The sequence below is a fragment of the Cervus elaphus genome, chromosome 9 (assembly GCF_910594005.1).
Source record: "Cervus elaphus chromosome 9, mCerEla1.1, whole genome shotgun sequence".
Lineage (NCBI taxonomy): Eukaryota > Metazoa > Chordata > Mammalia > Artiodactyla > Cervidae > Cervus > Cervus elaphus.
Genome location: NC_057823.1, coordinates 48,964,862 through 48,982,156, shown reverse-complemented (window position 1 = coordinate 48,982,156; position 17,295 = coordinate 48,964,862). Strand labels below are relative to the sequence as shown.

Here is a 17,295-nt window from a genome sequence, read left to right as displayed (position 1 = left end):
GTTGCTTCTCTTCCCCATCCCATGCTTCCTGCCTGTCCTATACTTGGTAGGAAGGCTGTGGCCCCTGCCCATGCCACCCTCTTTGTGACCTTGGTACCAACGAAATCACCCCCTATCTTTTAAACCTCAATCTCACACTCTCAACTAATGAACTAGCAAATATTTCAAAGTTAAAAAAAAAAAAAATCTTCCTTGCAGTCCCCAGAGGTGTATAGGACTAAAGGAAAGGATCTGATTTCACACAGGTGAATTCACAGGTACCACACTGTTTGTGGGCCCAGATGGCCATTCATGGTACCCTTGGCTGACTCTGGGAAAGCCAACCTGCTACTCCCATCCCTATAAGCTCTAATGGGCCAGGTTCCGACAGTTAGGTGGGGTGGCCTGAAGTGCCCGGCCCAGCTGGAGGCCTGGCCTGCCCTGTAGCTCTCCAGCAGGGCTGCTCAGCAATACTAGATGTATTTAGAATCTCTTGCAGCCAGAAACAACAAAGGCAGGAGCCTGTGCCTGGGGTGGAGGGCACAGGCAGGTCAGCACCAGAGTCTGTTCCCCCAGCGTGTTAAGGAGGTCAGCTTGCACAGGAAGGACAGCGTGGGAAACTTGCTGTTTCCAGCCTCCATCCTCTGGACCCCCATTCAGACTACTGCCCGTCACATGGGTGCTCCTCTCTCCCTCCCTCCTCCCCTCCATCTGCGCCAACAGGCAAGGCTTATTCACCTGCAGGACAGCCCTTCTCTCCTGGGACCTTCTCATATCCGGGACAGCACTCGTAGCTGATGACTCTGCAATGAGACACACACATGTATTAGGCAGGGCTTCCCCTCCCCTCCCGTGTCACTGGTCCTCGCTTTGGGAAGGGACACGATGGGACGAGCACATAGCCTGCTCCTGGAGGAGATCACACGCTCGGTCATCTCTGCACCTCTCATTGGCAAGGAGCTTGTCACACCTCCTCAGCTTTGTATACGGTACCAGCGATGCTGTCATTTATAGTCATGCAACTGAGATACAGCCAGAGGACTGTGGCAGCATATTCACAGTGGCATTAGTAAACATCCTCACCTGATATTCGTCTCCAGCATAATTCATGAGGAACCCAGCGGGAAGAATTGCTGAGAGGCAGCAGGGAGGAGTAGGAGGAGCTCTGGAGCTTTCTGGTTCTGAGTCTGTCACTAACTAACCAACCCGGGCCTTGCCAGCCAGTCCTCTCTCCTCTCTGGGCCTTAGTTTCCTCATCTGTAAGACGTAGACATGTACTGTGTGATGGTCATTGAACTAAATAGCCCATGAACTTCTAGCTCTCTGACTTAATAGCCAAGAAGGGTAGCGCATTAATGATCATCAAGCTTTATTCCATCTTCATGACCAAACTTTACAATAAAAACAAAGCTCTTTAAGATGCTTACTGCTTCCTTAAATTAAAAACAGAATTTTAATCAATGAAAACCTCTATATGGTTTCAAAATCTACAAAGGAATCGATAGTAAAGTGTTCTCCACCCATGCTCATCCTTCAATCTTCCTTCCAGGAGGTAACTGATATTGCCAGTTTGTGAGATTCTTTGTATTTGGATAAACAAGACTGGCAGTTTATAGTTTTCAACTTTGACATCACCTGACATTAAAACTTAGACCAACCCATCATGGCATACTCACCACCTTCTGGAGGTCTGAAACGTAAAGCTTAAGTTAACCCAACATCCCAGGGAAACCCAAAAGACTAAGGATTTCGAAGAGCATCACAAGGAAGTAAGTGTCCCAAGAAAGACGAGCTTCGTATCAAAACCCCCTGTCCCGTTGAAGGCCACTCCCGCACCAGTGCTGTGAGCACAGCCCCTTCCTTGGCAACCCTGGGACCTGAAGCCAACAGCCATGTTCAGCCACTTCCTTTCTTGCCCATTTGTCCTTCAGGACAGGTGAGAACACAGCCTTGAATCACAGCAGGTTTACTACAGAACTGCTCACCACGGCCTCTCACAGGCTGTTTAACGACAGTATAGACAGAAGAGAAGCAGACAGATGGGGCAGAAGTTGGGGCTTCGGGGGTAGGAGGGAGCGGGTGCTGCTCTCAATGAGCCGGGACATTCTGCTCTCACTAATTCCACTGGAGTTGTCTCAGTGAAGCCCTGGGAATCATGTGAACATGAAGCCTGGGTCATCTGTCATCCAGGGGGCTGTCTCAGAGACAGATTATGATACTCAGGCTGCCAGGGAGCTACAGGTGTCTCTGTGCCAGAAACAAGCCCCTAGGACATTTCTGAGGAGTGACATCACACGTACTCTTCTCTGCCCTTCTTTCTCCATCCTTCTGACTCCTTCTTCCCCCCTTTTCTCTCAGCCCTCCTCCCATTCCATTCCTCTTGAACCTTTCAGCCCTGCTTAAAAGGGTGAAACAGGCTGGTGGGCTCAGGACTGATCTCAACTGACTCATGGTTTTATTTTTGGAAACCAGTCATCGTCTGCAACAAAAGTGAGATCTGACTGCCTTTCAAAGGCAATGTGAGGTAACTAAATAGGATTAGGAGACTAGGCTTGTCATCTATCAGTAACTTGCCTTGAAAGTTCATTTCTCTCTCTGGGTCTCAGTTTCCTGATTTACAAAGAAGGTGAAGTTAAACTAGATGATCTCCAAGTTTCCTTAAATCTCACACTCACAATTCCAACCAATGGGATAATTTCTAGGGCACAGGAAAGCACTCTTTCAAAGAAGAAGAGTGTCTGCCAGAGTCTCATAGTTAAACATAGGGAGAGCCACAAGCTTCAAGCCCACAGGACTGGGGACACACATGGGTGGACTCTCAGGGTTTGTCGATAAATACTGGGGCTCTGTGGTGGGGGTTGAGGAAGTGGGATGGAGTCAAGTCTCACAAAGCTTAGCTTCTTTCTAAAAGTGCCTGGGTGATGCCCCTTGGAGTTGGAGGAGTCTTCTCAAAGTATTCCTCATCTCTGGGATCCCCTGAGTGCACAAGCTGACACTGTATGCCTTGGCACCTTCACTCATGCTGGTCAAAGACTCTCTTTCCACGGCGTCAGCATCTGAGTTCCATCCTAAAACACCACAGGAGAGCTCATGGCTCAGTGGAATTTCACTGAGGACAACAGAAAACCAGCTCCCCAAGAGTGAACTTACCGGTGGCCACATGTGGAGGGGAAGGAGGGGTGACAATGACAGGAGAAATGCAGGCTGCTGGGCAGGTGGGGGAGCAGGGACATCTCAGCATGAAGGAGGAAATGAGGCATGGAGTCAGAAAGCTGCAAGTGTTTTGGGGATGAAGGCACCTCCAAGGCTTGTGGCCGGGGAGGGTCAGATCTAGGACTCTCCTCGCATTTCACCAAGTCAAGACCCTTCTCCATTGCTGCTGACAGTGCACATATTTGGGGGGAAGTGGACTAACTAGAAAAGCCTAACATCAAAAGGACACTGGGGTCTCTCTGATGTGATGAAAGCTAATCCCTGGCAGCACTCACTGCCTCTCCTCTCCAGGTGGGCTTTCTGGACATGGGGGACACACCAACTCTTGCGGGGGCACAGCCCCCCAACCCCTCGCCCACCCCCCCCCACCCCCAGCCAAAGGCTCTCTCCTGGTTAGCCCAGTGTGGCTCCTGCCAGGACACCTTCTGACTGTCTCCTAATCCTCTCATGCTGCTGGCCTCTCCCTCCTCTGCCTGAGTGCTACCCATAGCCTGGCACCCCCAGCACTTTCTGGGTGCATGGGGTGAGCAGGCCTCTCACCTCAGCCTAGAGGCCTTCTGGGTTGAAACACCTCCATAACTGGCCGGTTCCCTGCTCAACCGTCCCAACAACACAAGCTCTTAGAACCAGCCCGCCTGGCCCTGGAGAAGAAGAGGACAGCTGGAAACTGCAGCCCAAGAAGACAGCCCATTGAGACGATCCTGATCAAATCTTTCAGGACTGGCACACCCTCTTCTCAGCCCCATGCGTCACCTTCCTGGGGCTCTGGCCCTGGGGACACACACGCTGTGCTGTGGGAGACGGGGCTGGGGTAGTCACACAGTTGTGGGTTTGAGGGTGAGTGCAGCAAAGCATGAGAACGGCAGGGAGCCCCCATCCGTGTCTCCCCAGTTCCCTGGCTTCCCTGCACAGAGGGGATCAATCCGCTGGTCTCTGACTTGAATCTTATCAGCAAAAGCTGCTCTGACTAAAGACTCCTGGCTTATCCTTGGCCTGACACAGACCAATAAGCAGAAACCTCAGAAAAAGCACATCCTCTAGGGCAATGAGACACGAATTTTCCTGTTCCAGCTTCCCAGGTCAGAAGAGCAATTTGAGGGATAAAATCAGAGAAGGTGCATGACTTAGAAGGGAATTTGAGGGAGGTAGGGGGTAAGGGGACAAAGAGTAGTGCCAATCCAAGGTCTAAGAGTTGAAATAGAGTTTGAGAGCTCTCCTCCATTCCCCTCCAAAGTTTTACTCACAACTGGATAAAGAGAGAAGCATTATTTTTTTTTCCTGTCCTCAGAATAACTGTCCAAGGAGTTAATAAGTTAAAACAATCACTCTCTCCCAAGCATGCTGCACAGTTTTTGGCGGCTGGGACGGCTGTAAATGCCCAGGGACTGACGAAACTCTGAAGCAGCGGAATAAGGAATGGGGCCTGAGAGCCAGCTTCCTGTGACCGAAGGTAAACCATCCAGCACGTCATGATTTCCGAGCGAATCGCAGAGCAAATGCAGACTGAGGTCGTCTAGACATGCGCCTGCCTGGACGGGGGTTCTATTTTCTGCACTCAACTGAGCTCTCTTAAGCCTCCCAGGAGAAAATCAAACTCTTGAACTCCTGGTAAGAAAGGGCTCGTTTTAACCTGCTGCCCAACAACAAAGACTCCACTATCTCCACATTTCCCAGGGTCCAGATGGTGAGTAATGAGACGGAGCCGCTGGAAAATATGCTTATGTATTTGGTGACGGTCTGTTTGTATGTGGCATGTGAGGGTCTTTGGGGGAGATCCTGGATGCTAGCTGTGTCTCTTCAGCTCCATGCTCTCCATCTGATTAGAGAGGGAGCACCCTTGCAACAGGGGTTCAGAATGACTGCCAGGCTGGGGATGAGCAACCAGAAAAATGTTGGTGGCTCTGGGCCAGAGGGCCTCTGCGAACCCCAAGGAGGCCTCCTGTTCTCCCTGCGATCCAGAGTCATAGGTTTCCGGGCCGAAGAGAGAGACCTGAGGCAGATGACCCAGGTCCTCCAGGGCTGCTCACTTGACTTCTCCCCATGTCACCAACGCTAGCTGCTGCGCTCAGTTCTCCCTGGGGGCCGCACATATCAATAGAATAACTGGGCCGCCTCCACCTGCCAGCAGATGACTTAGGCTTTCTGAGCCTCAGTCTTCCCCTCTGTAAATGGGCTAATGATCACACTGATCTTAAAGGGTAACTGTGAGAACCAACCAGGCTAACCTAAGAAAAACACTTACCAGATGCTTGCTATTTACTAGGTGCTCAGTCATTGAGCTGCTTCTTAAAAAATCCCAGGTATAAACTTTAAATTAAAGTTAGGTTATTGACTTCATTGAAAGCCATGGCAAGCATGAAACCCCTGATCAAATCACATGTAATAAATAAATTCGCCATAACACACCCATCTAAGTTAATAGATAGGGCCCATCTGGAGAATCCTATGGACAGAGGAGCCTGGTGGGCTACATACAGTCCATGGGGTTACAAAGAATCAGACACAACTGAGCAACTAAGCACACTGAAGTTGTAACAAATTATCACAAGTTTAGTGATAGTGACTTAAAACCACAAAAATTTATTATAATTCTGGATGACAGTGTCAAAAGCTGGACTTATGAGGCTAAAATTAAAGACTGTATTTCTCCCCGAGATTCTAGGGGCGAATCTAATTTTGTCTTCTCCACATCTGAGAGGATGCCTACAGATCTTGGCTTGTGGTTACACCACTCCAACTTCAGTTTTCATTGTCATATTGCCTTCTCTGACTCTCACTCTCCTGCTTTCATTTCATGAGGACCCTTATGATTATATTAGTCTCATCAGATAATTCAGAACAATCTGCCTCCCACCACACCCCCACCCAGTGCCTTCACTTAATCAGATCTGTAAAGTCTCTTTTCCCTTGTAAGGTAACATCTTCACACATTCAGGGCGAGGATGTAGACAGTATTAGCATGACATCATTCCGCCTACTATAGGGTCTCACCTAAATGGTACATGGACTCACGTACATACTCAAGAGAACAAGGTTTCCTGTCAGCTAACCTGCCTCCAAAGAATTGATGCCTTCCAACTGTGGTGCTGGAGAAGACTCTTAAAAGTCCCTTGGACAGCAAGGAGATCCAACCAGTCAACCCTTAAAGGAAATCAGTCCGGAATATTCACTGGAAGGACTGATGCTGAAGCTGAAGCTCCAATCCTTTGGCCACCTGATACGGAGAGCTGACTCATTAGAAAAGACCCTGATGCTGGGAAAGATTGAGGGCAGGAGGAGAAGGGGATGACAGAGGATGAGATGGTTGGATGGCATCACTGATTCAGTGAACATGAGTTTGAGCAAACTCTGGGAGATGGTGATGGACAGAAAAGCCTGGCGTGGTACAGTCCATGGAGTCACAAAGAGTCGGATGTGACTAAGTGACTGAACAAGAACAACAAAGCTGCCTGCTAGGAGTGTACAGAATGGGATTAGAACCATCAGGAAACCCTGCACAGAGAGGCATTTAGCAAAACCCTGGTGTTTGGTGTACATCAAATCTCAGTTATTTCAGAGCAGGCTGGCCATGGGAATCCAGGGGGCTGCACAGGGGACAGGAAGCAGGGGAGGAGGTGCTGCTGTGGGTCTGGGGGACAGCTTGCCATCCCTAGATGGCTTCTCACCATCCTCTTGTTTTTCTTTTTGGGACCAAGGTTGTGGGATACAGGAGGGCAAGGAAAGGAAGGGTCTTGCTCAGCTTCATCACAGATGTCCTTGGGTGCCCTTCCCGAATGAGATCTATAGGAAATAGCTCTGCTGTTTTCTATAGAACTGATGGAAAAGTTAAACCATACGCTGGCTGGCTTCAGTAGAAGTGAAATGCCTAAGCCTGACCACAGTATTGAAGAAGTGTTAATATTTCAGCCTTTGGGCAAAGCCATGCTTGCTTCTGGGGAAACGGGAGTGTCCTGCCAGCTCATCTTGGCTCTAGAGAATGGCTCCTGTTGCCTGTGAATGCTGCTGCTTGTGACACAGTGGCAAGCTTTGGGAATGGAGAACGGCCACCCCCACCTGCTGGCTCCTGTGCTGGCCCTCCCTGTGCCACGTCGAGGACGCCTGGGCTCCTGCTGTGATTATTACCTCTCCATGATGTCAGCTCTGACTTGGCTGTTAAATGGGCCTCCCTTTCACAGGGGTTCATACAAAGGGGGCCTGTTGGGCTTCCTGAGCACCATTTCCTGCACCATTGCCTCAGCTGCTGGACATAAAAATGTTACGGTAATTGATCAGATGGGGACCCAAAATCACCCTCTTTGCTTGATGAGCTGCTGTATTACACTGGTGCTCTTTAGGATCTGAAATAAAATGAGTTTCTAAGTAATAAAATTCACTTGCATCACTGAAGAGGGGCCCACTGGTAATTACTTCCTGTAATAAAACCCATGCATCAGGCTTGACAAGTAGCACCAGGACTCTTTTGGGACAATGAAGACAAGCTACTGTCTGCAGACGATGGATGCAGTGGCCTGACAGGGGTGCTGAGCGCACACTGTGACTATGCCCCTCCCTCCTCTATTGGAGGTGAAGTCAGGGCCTCCCTGCGGCAGACACTTGGCTCCAGGCTCCTGGGTCCCTGTGTGACCTGAAATGGCAAAGTCTTCACACCTTGATCCTATACTTAGTGCTACTTCATCTGCTTCCAAGTTTATGTTCTCCTATGGGTCTGGGGTCCCCTGGGGACCTGTGCGACCCGTTTCCTGTGACACTTGGCTCCCTTTCATGCCAACACACACCCCTGACTCCAGCCTTGCCCCTGAGAAAATTCCCACTGCCCAGGCTGGCCCCATGCTGAGATGGCCCTCTTTGCTCCAACCACCACCATGCTCCCCATTTCACAGTTTGGTCCTCACCCAGGTAAATGTACCATAGGGCCCATTCTCAGATGACATCATCTGCAGCCCACACAGCCCTCTCTCCTCCCCTGCTGACCACCTATGGGCACTGAATTCCCAGGACCCAGATGGCAGCTGCTTCACGGGTTTCAGCCCCGAGGCACAAGGAAACTGCGAGACTGCTGCTTCTTAGCTCTCTCGGGGACAACAGAGATGAGTCCCTCCACTTCCCCTTTCCCTCCCCAAGTTCTCTGGCCTTCCCCCCAGTCAGCTTCACCTTCCTGCTGCTGCACGTGATGTTCCAGGGAGGGACCTTCTTATCCTGGATCATAAGGTTTTTTTTAATCAACTCATGATTTTCTATCCCCATTTCCTCTTTTTAAAGCTGCCCAAAGCAACAGCATGTAGTAGAGTTGTAGGTTCAGATCATCCCCTGTGGGTTTGTAAGATCAGCTCTGCGGCTGGGACTGGGCCGGGGCCCCACTCTGATTTCCCCACCCACACCTACCATCTATCCCTCCCCCGCAGCGCCTGGGCTCCCCCATGCTCTATGGTGCTGCACCATCTCGTCTTCAAGAACGTGATGACCCGTCATCAACAACATTTGGCCAACACACAGCCATGCTGCCTGCGCCCATCCTGACACATCAGTGCAGAAGGAGGTAGGTACCAAGAGCCAATCAGCCAAGGCGACTCATTACCCAGAGCAGCTCAGCCGGGGAATGCTGAAAATGTCCCCAAGCTACTGTTAACTGGTCAGGCAAATGCTTCAACACGGGGCCACACTGAAATACCATGGCCAATGCCACCCCACTGTCAGCTGGACATTACAAGTGGGTCCCATTTTTAGGGAAACCAGACAAACAAAATGGTAGCGTCTTAAAACCCAGGGTTCTGGTCATCTTCCAAGATGTAATTATGTGGGGCCTGGCTCTGTGTTTAATTAAGTGTTTATTTTAGTTGGTAATATACCCACATGGGAAAAGTCAAAAAGTACTGAAAATTTTCTTTTTTTTTTTTAACTTGGGTACCAGAGAAGGACATGACACGTGGCATATAATTTGCATAATCTCTTCTTGTCCACAACAGCAAGAATTCTGGCTGGGGGTTTGTTCCCTCCCTAAATCTGGGAGGTGGGTCCTCTTAGCTCACTTATCTCTAGGCTTTGGGGCTGGGCTTGGTCAAGCAGGGAACCAACTGTCATTGCCTTGCCCTTGACAGGCTCACAGGATGCTACTGGTCTTGCCCCACCTCTGCAAGATCCACAATTTCCCTGATTCATACTAGGATTGATAATTTTGTTAGGACACAATCCAGTGTCACAAGTTGGGATATTTATTTCCATGTGCATTACACGGAAAGAATATTTTCCCTTCCTTCAGTTAGAGAAGACATCTGTTCCAAAGCAAATCACAAGCAATACATTTAAAAACCCCTAATACCGGAAAGGGTTCAAGATAGTGGCTCAGCATCTCTTAATCCTCTTATTACACAGACAAGAGGAAGGCCAGGTCCTCACGAGTGTCTCAGGGAGCTCTGTGCAGCACATCTTTCCATCTGCAGGAGATAGCAGCTTTGTGATCTTTTGATGGTTAGTGCCAAAACAGATTAGGCTTCCCTGGAATTCTGTCAGAACACGCAGGCTGCAGGGCAGTCGTGGTGAACGCCACCTCCTTCCATGCTGTTCATGATGCTAGAGGCACCAGAAAGCTCTACTGTAACCACAGGGGGCCACAATCCCTGGCATCTCACTTCTGTTTATGTAGCTGAGATTTGCAAATAACAGCAGGTAGCATTTACTGAGCACTTACTATGTGCCAGGCTCTGAATTTAGCCTCTTCTATGCATGATTTCATTCAGTCCTCAGAACAATCCCATAAGGTAGTCCTATTGTTATACCCACTTTATGGATGAGGCAATTGAGGGTTCCAAAGGTGAAGCCAACTGCCCAGGAAGGTGGCAGAGCCAGCCTTTGAATCAGAAAGTCTGAGCCTGTGTTCTTAATATGCCATGCTGCCTCATTATGTGCATATCTCTAGGCACTCTCAGTCTTTTTCAGGGTATTTACTTTGAAATGCTAGTGGTAAATAACCCACCTGCCAATGCAGGAGACATAAGAGATATGGGTTCGATCCCTGGGTCGGTTAGACCCCTTGGAGGAGGGCACAGTAACCCACTCCAGAATTCTTGCCTGGAGAATCCCTAGGACAGAAAAGCCTGGTGGGCTTCAGTCCACAGGGTCACACAGAGTCGGATATGACTAAAGCAACTTAGCACGCACACACTTTGAAATGCAGAGCAGGAACCCTGTATAAGTTCACCAACGGGTTTTCTTTCCCAGAGTCAGAGGCTGGTGGCTTCTACACCGAACCATTGTATTTGTATCATTTAGTGAGGATTAAGAAGTATGCGCACACACACAGTTTCATGTTTCTTGTGATCCCAAGTCGGCCCTAAAAAACATATCCAAGTCTTGTTAGGCACCTTAAAAGCGTAAAACAAAATCGGCCAGCTTACTGAAAATGCCACTCCCGAGCACACAGTTCTCTGACACGTGTGCACACGCATCTTCGTGGCTCTGCACACGGTGCCACCTTCCAAAAGGCTGGCCCATGCCCGGGGGCACCTGCAACCCACACACACCGAGGGCAGCCTCCTGGGTGGCTGGGTCATCGGTGGTTACAGATACTCACGTTGATTTGCCACAGATCTTCCTCTGGTACCACTGCTTACAGTTGGTGAAGTACTTCTTGTTGGTACCAATGAGCTTCTGCACAGCACACACGTTGGGGCTGAAAACAAAAGCTGCAGTGTTAGCAAGACGGTCGGCATGTCACCCGCCTCCTCATCCTTCCCACCCCATGAGCCCTCCTGGGTCGCTAGAACGTTCTAGATATGGAGAAGATACAGTCATTTCAGTCAGCTTGGGGGTACATTCTGGTCCTCGTGATCCAGACTTCCATCATCCCTCCCAAAAATATCCCCCCGAATTCAAAAACTGTCAAAGTATATGTCATACAGTGACATCATTGCATTTAAACATTCTTCTTTAACACTGACATTTAGTAAGTATAAATAAAAACATCTAAAAATTTTTAGGCTACATGTTATATGGGTGGAGAACACCAGCTTGAAAAGAAAGTGGTGTTTGCTAAGAACAGCAGCAGCTTTGAGAGAGGCCCCCAGACTTTCTTTGTACCCCCACTCCGCACTGAGCCCAAACATCCACAGGAGTTAACCTGGCCTCCCAGCAGGCATCACTGGTCCTGTGGTCCAGGCCCCAGCACTCCCCAGGCAGCTCCACCCACAGACATCCTCTGTGTCCCTAGGAAGCTGCCTGGCTCCCAAACACACCCTATCTGGGGTGCCCACCTTGGAAACTAGCGGGCATGGCCAAGTCAGCTGCTGTCAGGACCTTGGAAGGAGACGGTCACTCACTGAACTAAGTTGTTTATTACTTGGGCCCCAGTTTGCATCCCACTCCCCCCAAAAAGCCCTCTTTTGATGTCCCAGGTGATACTCTTCTGTCCACTGCTGACCTGTGTGTGATACAGCCCTTGTTTGATGCTGGGTACGAACACAACCCAAAACTAATCAGGGTGTGTGTGTCCTCTCTTCAGCTACCCTCCAAAGAACCCTGAGGGCAGGTGTTCTGATTTGTTGCTTCTTTTATATTCTAGGTGGGGTGAAGCACCAGATTGGATGCAGAGGAACTTGGAATAGCCTTGTCAAAAACACTGCTCCCAGGACTTCCCTAGTGGCTCAGTGGGTAAGAATCTACCTGCCAATGCAAGGGACATGGGTTCAATCCCTGTACAGGAAGATTCCAACATGACATGGAGGAGCAGCTGGGTCCATGTGCCACAACTACTGAGCCTGGCTTTAGAGCCCTCGAGCCACACCTGAGCCCGCATGCTGCAACTACTGAAGCATGCAAGCTCTAGGGCCCATGAGTCACAACTACTGAAGCCAGCAACTTGCAGCTAAGCCTGCCTGCTGCAGCTACCGAAGCCTGTGTGCCTAGAGCCTGAGCTCCGCAACAGGAGAAAGCACCACAGTGAGAAGCCCATGCACCGCGACTAGGCACCGCGCCCCCTGTTTGCAGCTACAGAAAGCCTGCGTGCAGCAACGAAGGCCAGAGAACTTCAGGTATATCAATTCTAAATACCAATTCCTCTGACACTTTAAATATAATCAAGAGCCATCATTTGAGATGCATGGTCTTTTCCAGGAACTTGGTCAACTCTCAAATACTCAGAGTCAGCTTATTGGGTGGGAGGGAGGGCACACGGACCCTTTAATCCTCTGCCCTGTCTCTTCCGCCATATGGATGTCACGTCTTGTCCAGTCTGTGGTTCACCCCAGGCAAAGCTGAGTGGGCCAAGGAGGCATAGCAAATATTTGTGAGTTACTGTAGGGACCTGAGGGCAAGAGAAGCTGAGGCTGGAGAGGAAACCTCAAGCCAAGGGGGAGGACAGCTCCTACCCACTTACTCCCAGCTGGATCTGACCAAATGCCCACAGCCTCCAGGGGATTTTTACAGAAGACCCCTTGTTTCTCAGTTCGCTGCCTGGTATTCACAGCTTACAGCAGTCCCCAAATAACCCTGCGAGAGTCCCCGCTGGCCACACTCCAGCTGGAGGTACTGTTTATTTCTGTACAATTTCAGAAGTTCTATGTGACCAAGCAGGAAATAATTACTGTCGATGAATTCTCCGCAACTCTCCGTAGGCGTTTGGCGAACCTTCAGAGTCTCTGGTGGATGTGGTTCCAACATTCCTCTGTAGACTGTTTCCACTGCTCCTGTCCTCTGAGACAGGAGCGGAGGCTGGGGGTCCCTGTGACCCACTCCCTCTCACATCAGGGTGGGAGGGGTGGACTGTGTACACAGGAAATTTACACTGAAGTTTAATTGACATGAGCACCCCGTTTCTGGGCCTTCTGCCTCACGCACAACAGCTCTGCTATTCAACTTGGATTTGAAACCAAGTGCTTCAGAAAATGCAGTCCAGTTCTGGTTGCTGACATTTGGAAGTGTGACTGCATTTTTACTTCTCTTTCAGTATTGTTGTTTTCCTTCTCTATAGCAACACAGATAACAACCGGGAGTCGAGAGACAGCATCACAGTCGCTACTCTCCCGATAGCTTTCTGTCTCTGGACTAAGTGACTCCACGTCACTAAGCCACAGTTTCTCTATCTGTAAAACGGGAACAACTACCCCAGAGCTCACTGTGTTGTGGTGAAGATGAAAGTAAAAGTGGTGATGGATAAAGGATGAGCATGCTTGCTAAGTCACTTCAGTCATGTCTGACTCTTTGTGACCCCATGGACTATAGCCTGCCAGGCTCCTGTCTCCATGGGATTCTCCAGGCAAGAATAGGAGTGGGTTGCCATGCCCTTCTCCAGGGGATCTTCCCAACCCAGGAATCGAACCCACATTTCTTATGTCTGCTGCATTGGCAGTCAGGTTCTTTACCGCTTGTGCCACCTGGGAGCCAAATGGTGAGCAGGTCTCACTTGTTATTTCTTCCTTCACGTCTTGTGAAGCACACACACTACATTTCCTTAACAAAAGAGCTTCCCTTTCCCTTCCCACCAGTTCTTATTTTGAAAGAGGGCTGGAGTTTGAACAAGGCTATCCATTTTGCACAGGGTACCACCCCCATGGGCTAAGCCAGGCAGCCTGTGAGTTTTCAGGGACCGTTAAATCAGAGTAAACGCAACTGCATCTGCAACCGTTTGTCACAGTCCACCTGCCCGTGTGTGCAGACTTTACTGCGGGGAGGGTGCACACCTGGGACTGCTTAGCCCATCCTGCCCATCACAGACCACTAGAGGCTTTTCCAGTTGCCCTGCAAGATGATTAGCCTGCAGGGTGGGGGGAGGGAGGGAAGGGAGGAAGTTGATCTAATAGCTGAAACTTATAATAAAGAGTATTTGCATTAAAAAAACAAACAAACAACTATTTTCCAACTGGTCTGTGGCTTTTCTGGGCTTCAAAGGGAAGGAGGTTTGTTACAGGGGTGGTTCCTGCTGGAGACCCATCAACACCTTTGGGAAGCTTCACTGTGGAGTGCCGGGAGCCACCATCCTAGGTGACAGAAAATGCTATGGATGCCTTTTCCTGACTGAGTGCCTAAGAAGATAGAGAGGGAACAGAAACCTCCCAGGAGGGGCTGTGGCACTCAAACAGGATATAGTCCATTGGTAGGAAAGGCAGAAGGACAGTGAGCTGGGCAGAGACAGTGAACATGCCAGCGGCTCACATTCTGACTTGATGCTCGTCCCCTCCTTGTCTCTCTGCCCTGCCGCCCTCACCTTTCTGTACCCAGCAGGAGTCAAAGGTGAGCCTCTCACTTCCTGAAAGACCCTGGGACATCCCACCCCCGACCCCAGGCTCTCCTCTCTCCTGCAGGGTGTGAGGCTGAAGCATGGCCTGAATGGCTTTCACTCTGCAGAGGGGCCAGACTCACTACCAACAAAGTCCCCTCCCCATAGCCCTGGCCATCTGAAAGGCCAAGTAAGACCACAGGCACACACAGGCAGAGGAACAAGGACACTGCTCCCAACAAGGGGCCACTTCTAAGGGCAGGGAGTCAAGGCTTTGTAGAGCCCTATGGAGTCAACTCCAATCACTTCCAACAGTGAGTTCTGATCTAAGTACGGATCTGCCCAGTCAAAGGGTGATCTGGGCACGAACTGTGAGCAAATGCCAGACCCAAGGGCATTTGGGCTGTGAAACAACTCTATCCACATATGCGCTAAGTCGCTGCAGTTGTGTGACCCCGTAAACTGTAGCCCACCAGGTTCCTCTGTCCATGGGATTTTCTAGGCAAGGACACTGGAGTGGCATGCCATTTCCTTCCTATCTGCATATGTGTGTGTTAGTTGCTTAGTCGTGTCCGACTCGGCAACCCATAGACTGTAGCCCACCAGGCCCCGCCGTCCATGGGATTCTCCAAGCAAGAACACTGGAGTGGGTTGCCATTTCCCTCTCCAAAAGGAACTATGGAAAGAAAGAAAGTGAAGTCGCTCAGTCATGTTTGACTCTTTGCAACCCTATGGACTGTAGCCTACCAGGCTCCTCCATCCATGGAATTTTGCAGGCAAGAGTACTGGAGTGGGTTGCCATTTCCTTCTCCACCTATCCACATACAGTTCTATCTAATTGTCACAGAAGAGTTGGTGTGCCCAGGTAGGCAGCAAACCCTGGCTATATGTCAAGCAGGATGGTTGAGTTTGGGATATAGAAACAAGCCCACCTCTGCCTGGGTCTGGGCCAGGGTCTTTACCAGGTCAGACCTGCTGCCTGGGTTTGCCCCTGGAAAACCAACACATCTTCAGTGTCTCAAAGGAATATCTGCAATGATAATGTCCCAAATTTACAAACTCAGCCAGTGTTTTAAGAGTGGTTCCAATCCCAGCTCCCATACATACTGCGGGACCGTGAGGAACTGATGTGTCCGCTCCAGACTCAGTTTCCCCATCTGTACAGTGTGTGTGACCCCCAGCACATTCTCCTGTCTTTGTCCAGCAGGGGAGCAGATGCTGCCCCTGCTGTGCCTGGAGGGCCCCGTCTGGTGCCAGGTGGTGGGTTTAGGGCCTGGTGGCCTCAGATGCTGAGCTTGTGTGGTCCCAGTATCACATATGAAGGTGCTGGACAGGGACCTGGCTGGACTGGAACCCGTGCCCTGCAGGCTGGGCTCCCTGCCTGCCCTGGCCACCTTCCCACGGTGATTCTGCACAGACAGCCGCCAACTCCTATCTGCCTGGAGAAGCTCAAAGCCCGGGATCCGGCTCACGCTCTCGGCCTGAGTGGAGGTCCCAGGTCAGCTCTTCCAGGCGCTTCCTCCACACAGAGCCTCCTGCTGACTTTCCTCCACCCTCCCCACTTCCCTCCCTCCATCTCCTTCAGGGCTGGTCCCTCCAACCGTCCCACGCAGCGGCCTGCTTTTGATTCGGGCTTCGTCCCGTACGCCCCCAGCTCGCTCCGACGGTCCCCCCGACGCCCGGTCCCTTCGATCCCCTCTGGGCGCCTGCTTACCCATGCTGCCGGCCCCGGAGGCGGCTGTGCTGCAGCACTAGCTGGTAGGGCGACCTGGCGGGGCCCGCCGGGGTGGCAGCGGGGCCCAGGGCCAGCGCCAGAGCGAGGGGCAACAGCCGCCCGAGGAGCGCCATGGAGAGAGAGGTCGCGCAGAACCGACGGGCAGGCGAGTGGTGGGGGAGTGCGAGCGCCGCTGCGGCCGCCGGCAGGTTAAGTAAGCGGAGCGCAGGGAGCCGCCCGAGGGGAGGGGCGGGGAGCCGGAGGCGGGCGGGCTGCGGGCTCCCCACGCCCCCGCCTCCCTGCCGCCCCGCCCACTCCCCCTGGGCGCCCGACCGTTCCCTTCCAGCCCCTCTTTCCCTTGTTCCCCGGCGTTCCCCAACGGGTTCCCCGGCACCCAGGACTGCAGGGCCTACTACTTCACTCCCTCCTCGAGGTCTGTGAGGTCCTGAGCTCAAAGATGCCTCACGGTCTCAGGTCATGCTGATTTCCCCAATAGTCTATCCAGCACATCTGTTTCTGCATTCCACAAGCACCCCTACTCTCCCCCAGGCCTGCTAACTTTAAGATGGATAAGGAGTAAGCCTTATGACTGACAGAAGCCAAAACAGAACAAAAAGACAGGTTTTGTTAGACGCCAACTGGGAACTGTGGGGGGGGGGGGCGGGAATGCCACTTTAGTACACACTCATTGTTTGTTTTATTAAACATCTGTATTGCTCTACATGCCAGAAAGATGCTGCAAAGAGATAGCAAAGATTTTTGTCCTGGAGGAGCTCAGAGAAAGTAAATAGTCACCTGGGAGGAGGTAATTCACTCAAGCACCTATTAATCACCCACCAATTATCTGGCACTGCTAGCCCCAGGAGACAAAGATGGATGAGTGAATGAGATCCAGGTTCTTTTCTTAAAAAGTTCACAGTTGGGAGACCTGTGGGCCAGTCAACAAAGTACTCTGGAGAGGGGCATCTGGGGCCTTGGGTGGAGGGGCAGGAAGTGACACCCGTTCCCTCTCTCAGCTGGAGTGATAAGGAACCAGGCAAAATGGGGACATTCTGGGTTCTCAAGGTGTCCTGTTGGCTGAAGCATGGGAAGTCAGAGATAGAGAGATGGGAAGGCATGGCACAGGATGCAGACCTGAGCTCAGAGTCCTGCAGGGGTGATAGAGGAACAGGTCAGTGTCGGG

The 17,295-nt window shown here is 51.0% G+C and overlaps 1 protein-coding gene across 2 annotated transcripts in view; it reads right to left on the bottom strand.

Moving 5' to 3' along the window:
* The window catches only part of TGFBI (transforming growth factor beta induced), a 33,899-nt gene extending 17,572 nt beyond the window's left edge, over positions 1–16,327 (bottom strand). The window contains exons 1-3 of one of the 2 annotated variants that reach the window (XM_043912838.1): positions 16,113–16,327; positions 10,760–10,858; positions 718–782 (exon numbers count right to left, since the gene is read on the bottom strand). In XM_043912838.1, coding sequence (XP_043768773.1) covers positions 718–782; positions 10,760–10,858; positions 16,113–16,246 — 298 coding nt within the window. In that variant the 5' untranslated portion in view covers positions 16,247–16,327. The remainder of the gene's footprint in view (positions 1–717; positions 783–10,759; positions 10,859–16,112) is intronic. The other variant, XM_043912839.1, reaches the window with a different exon arrangement.
* Positions 16,328–17,295: the final 968 nt, after the last annotated feature.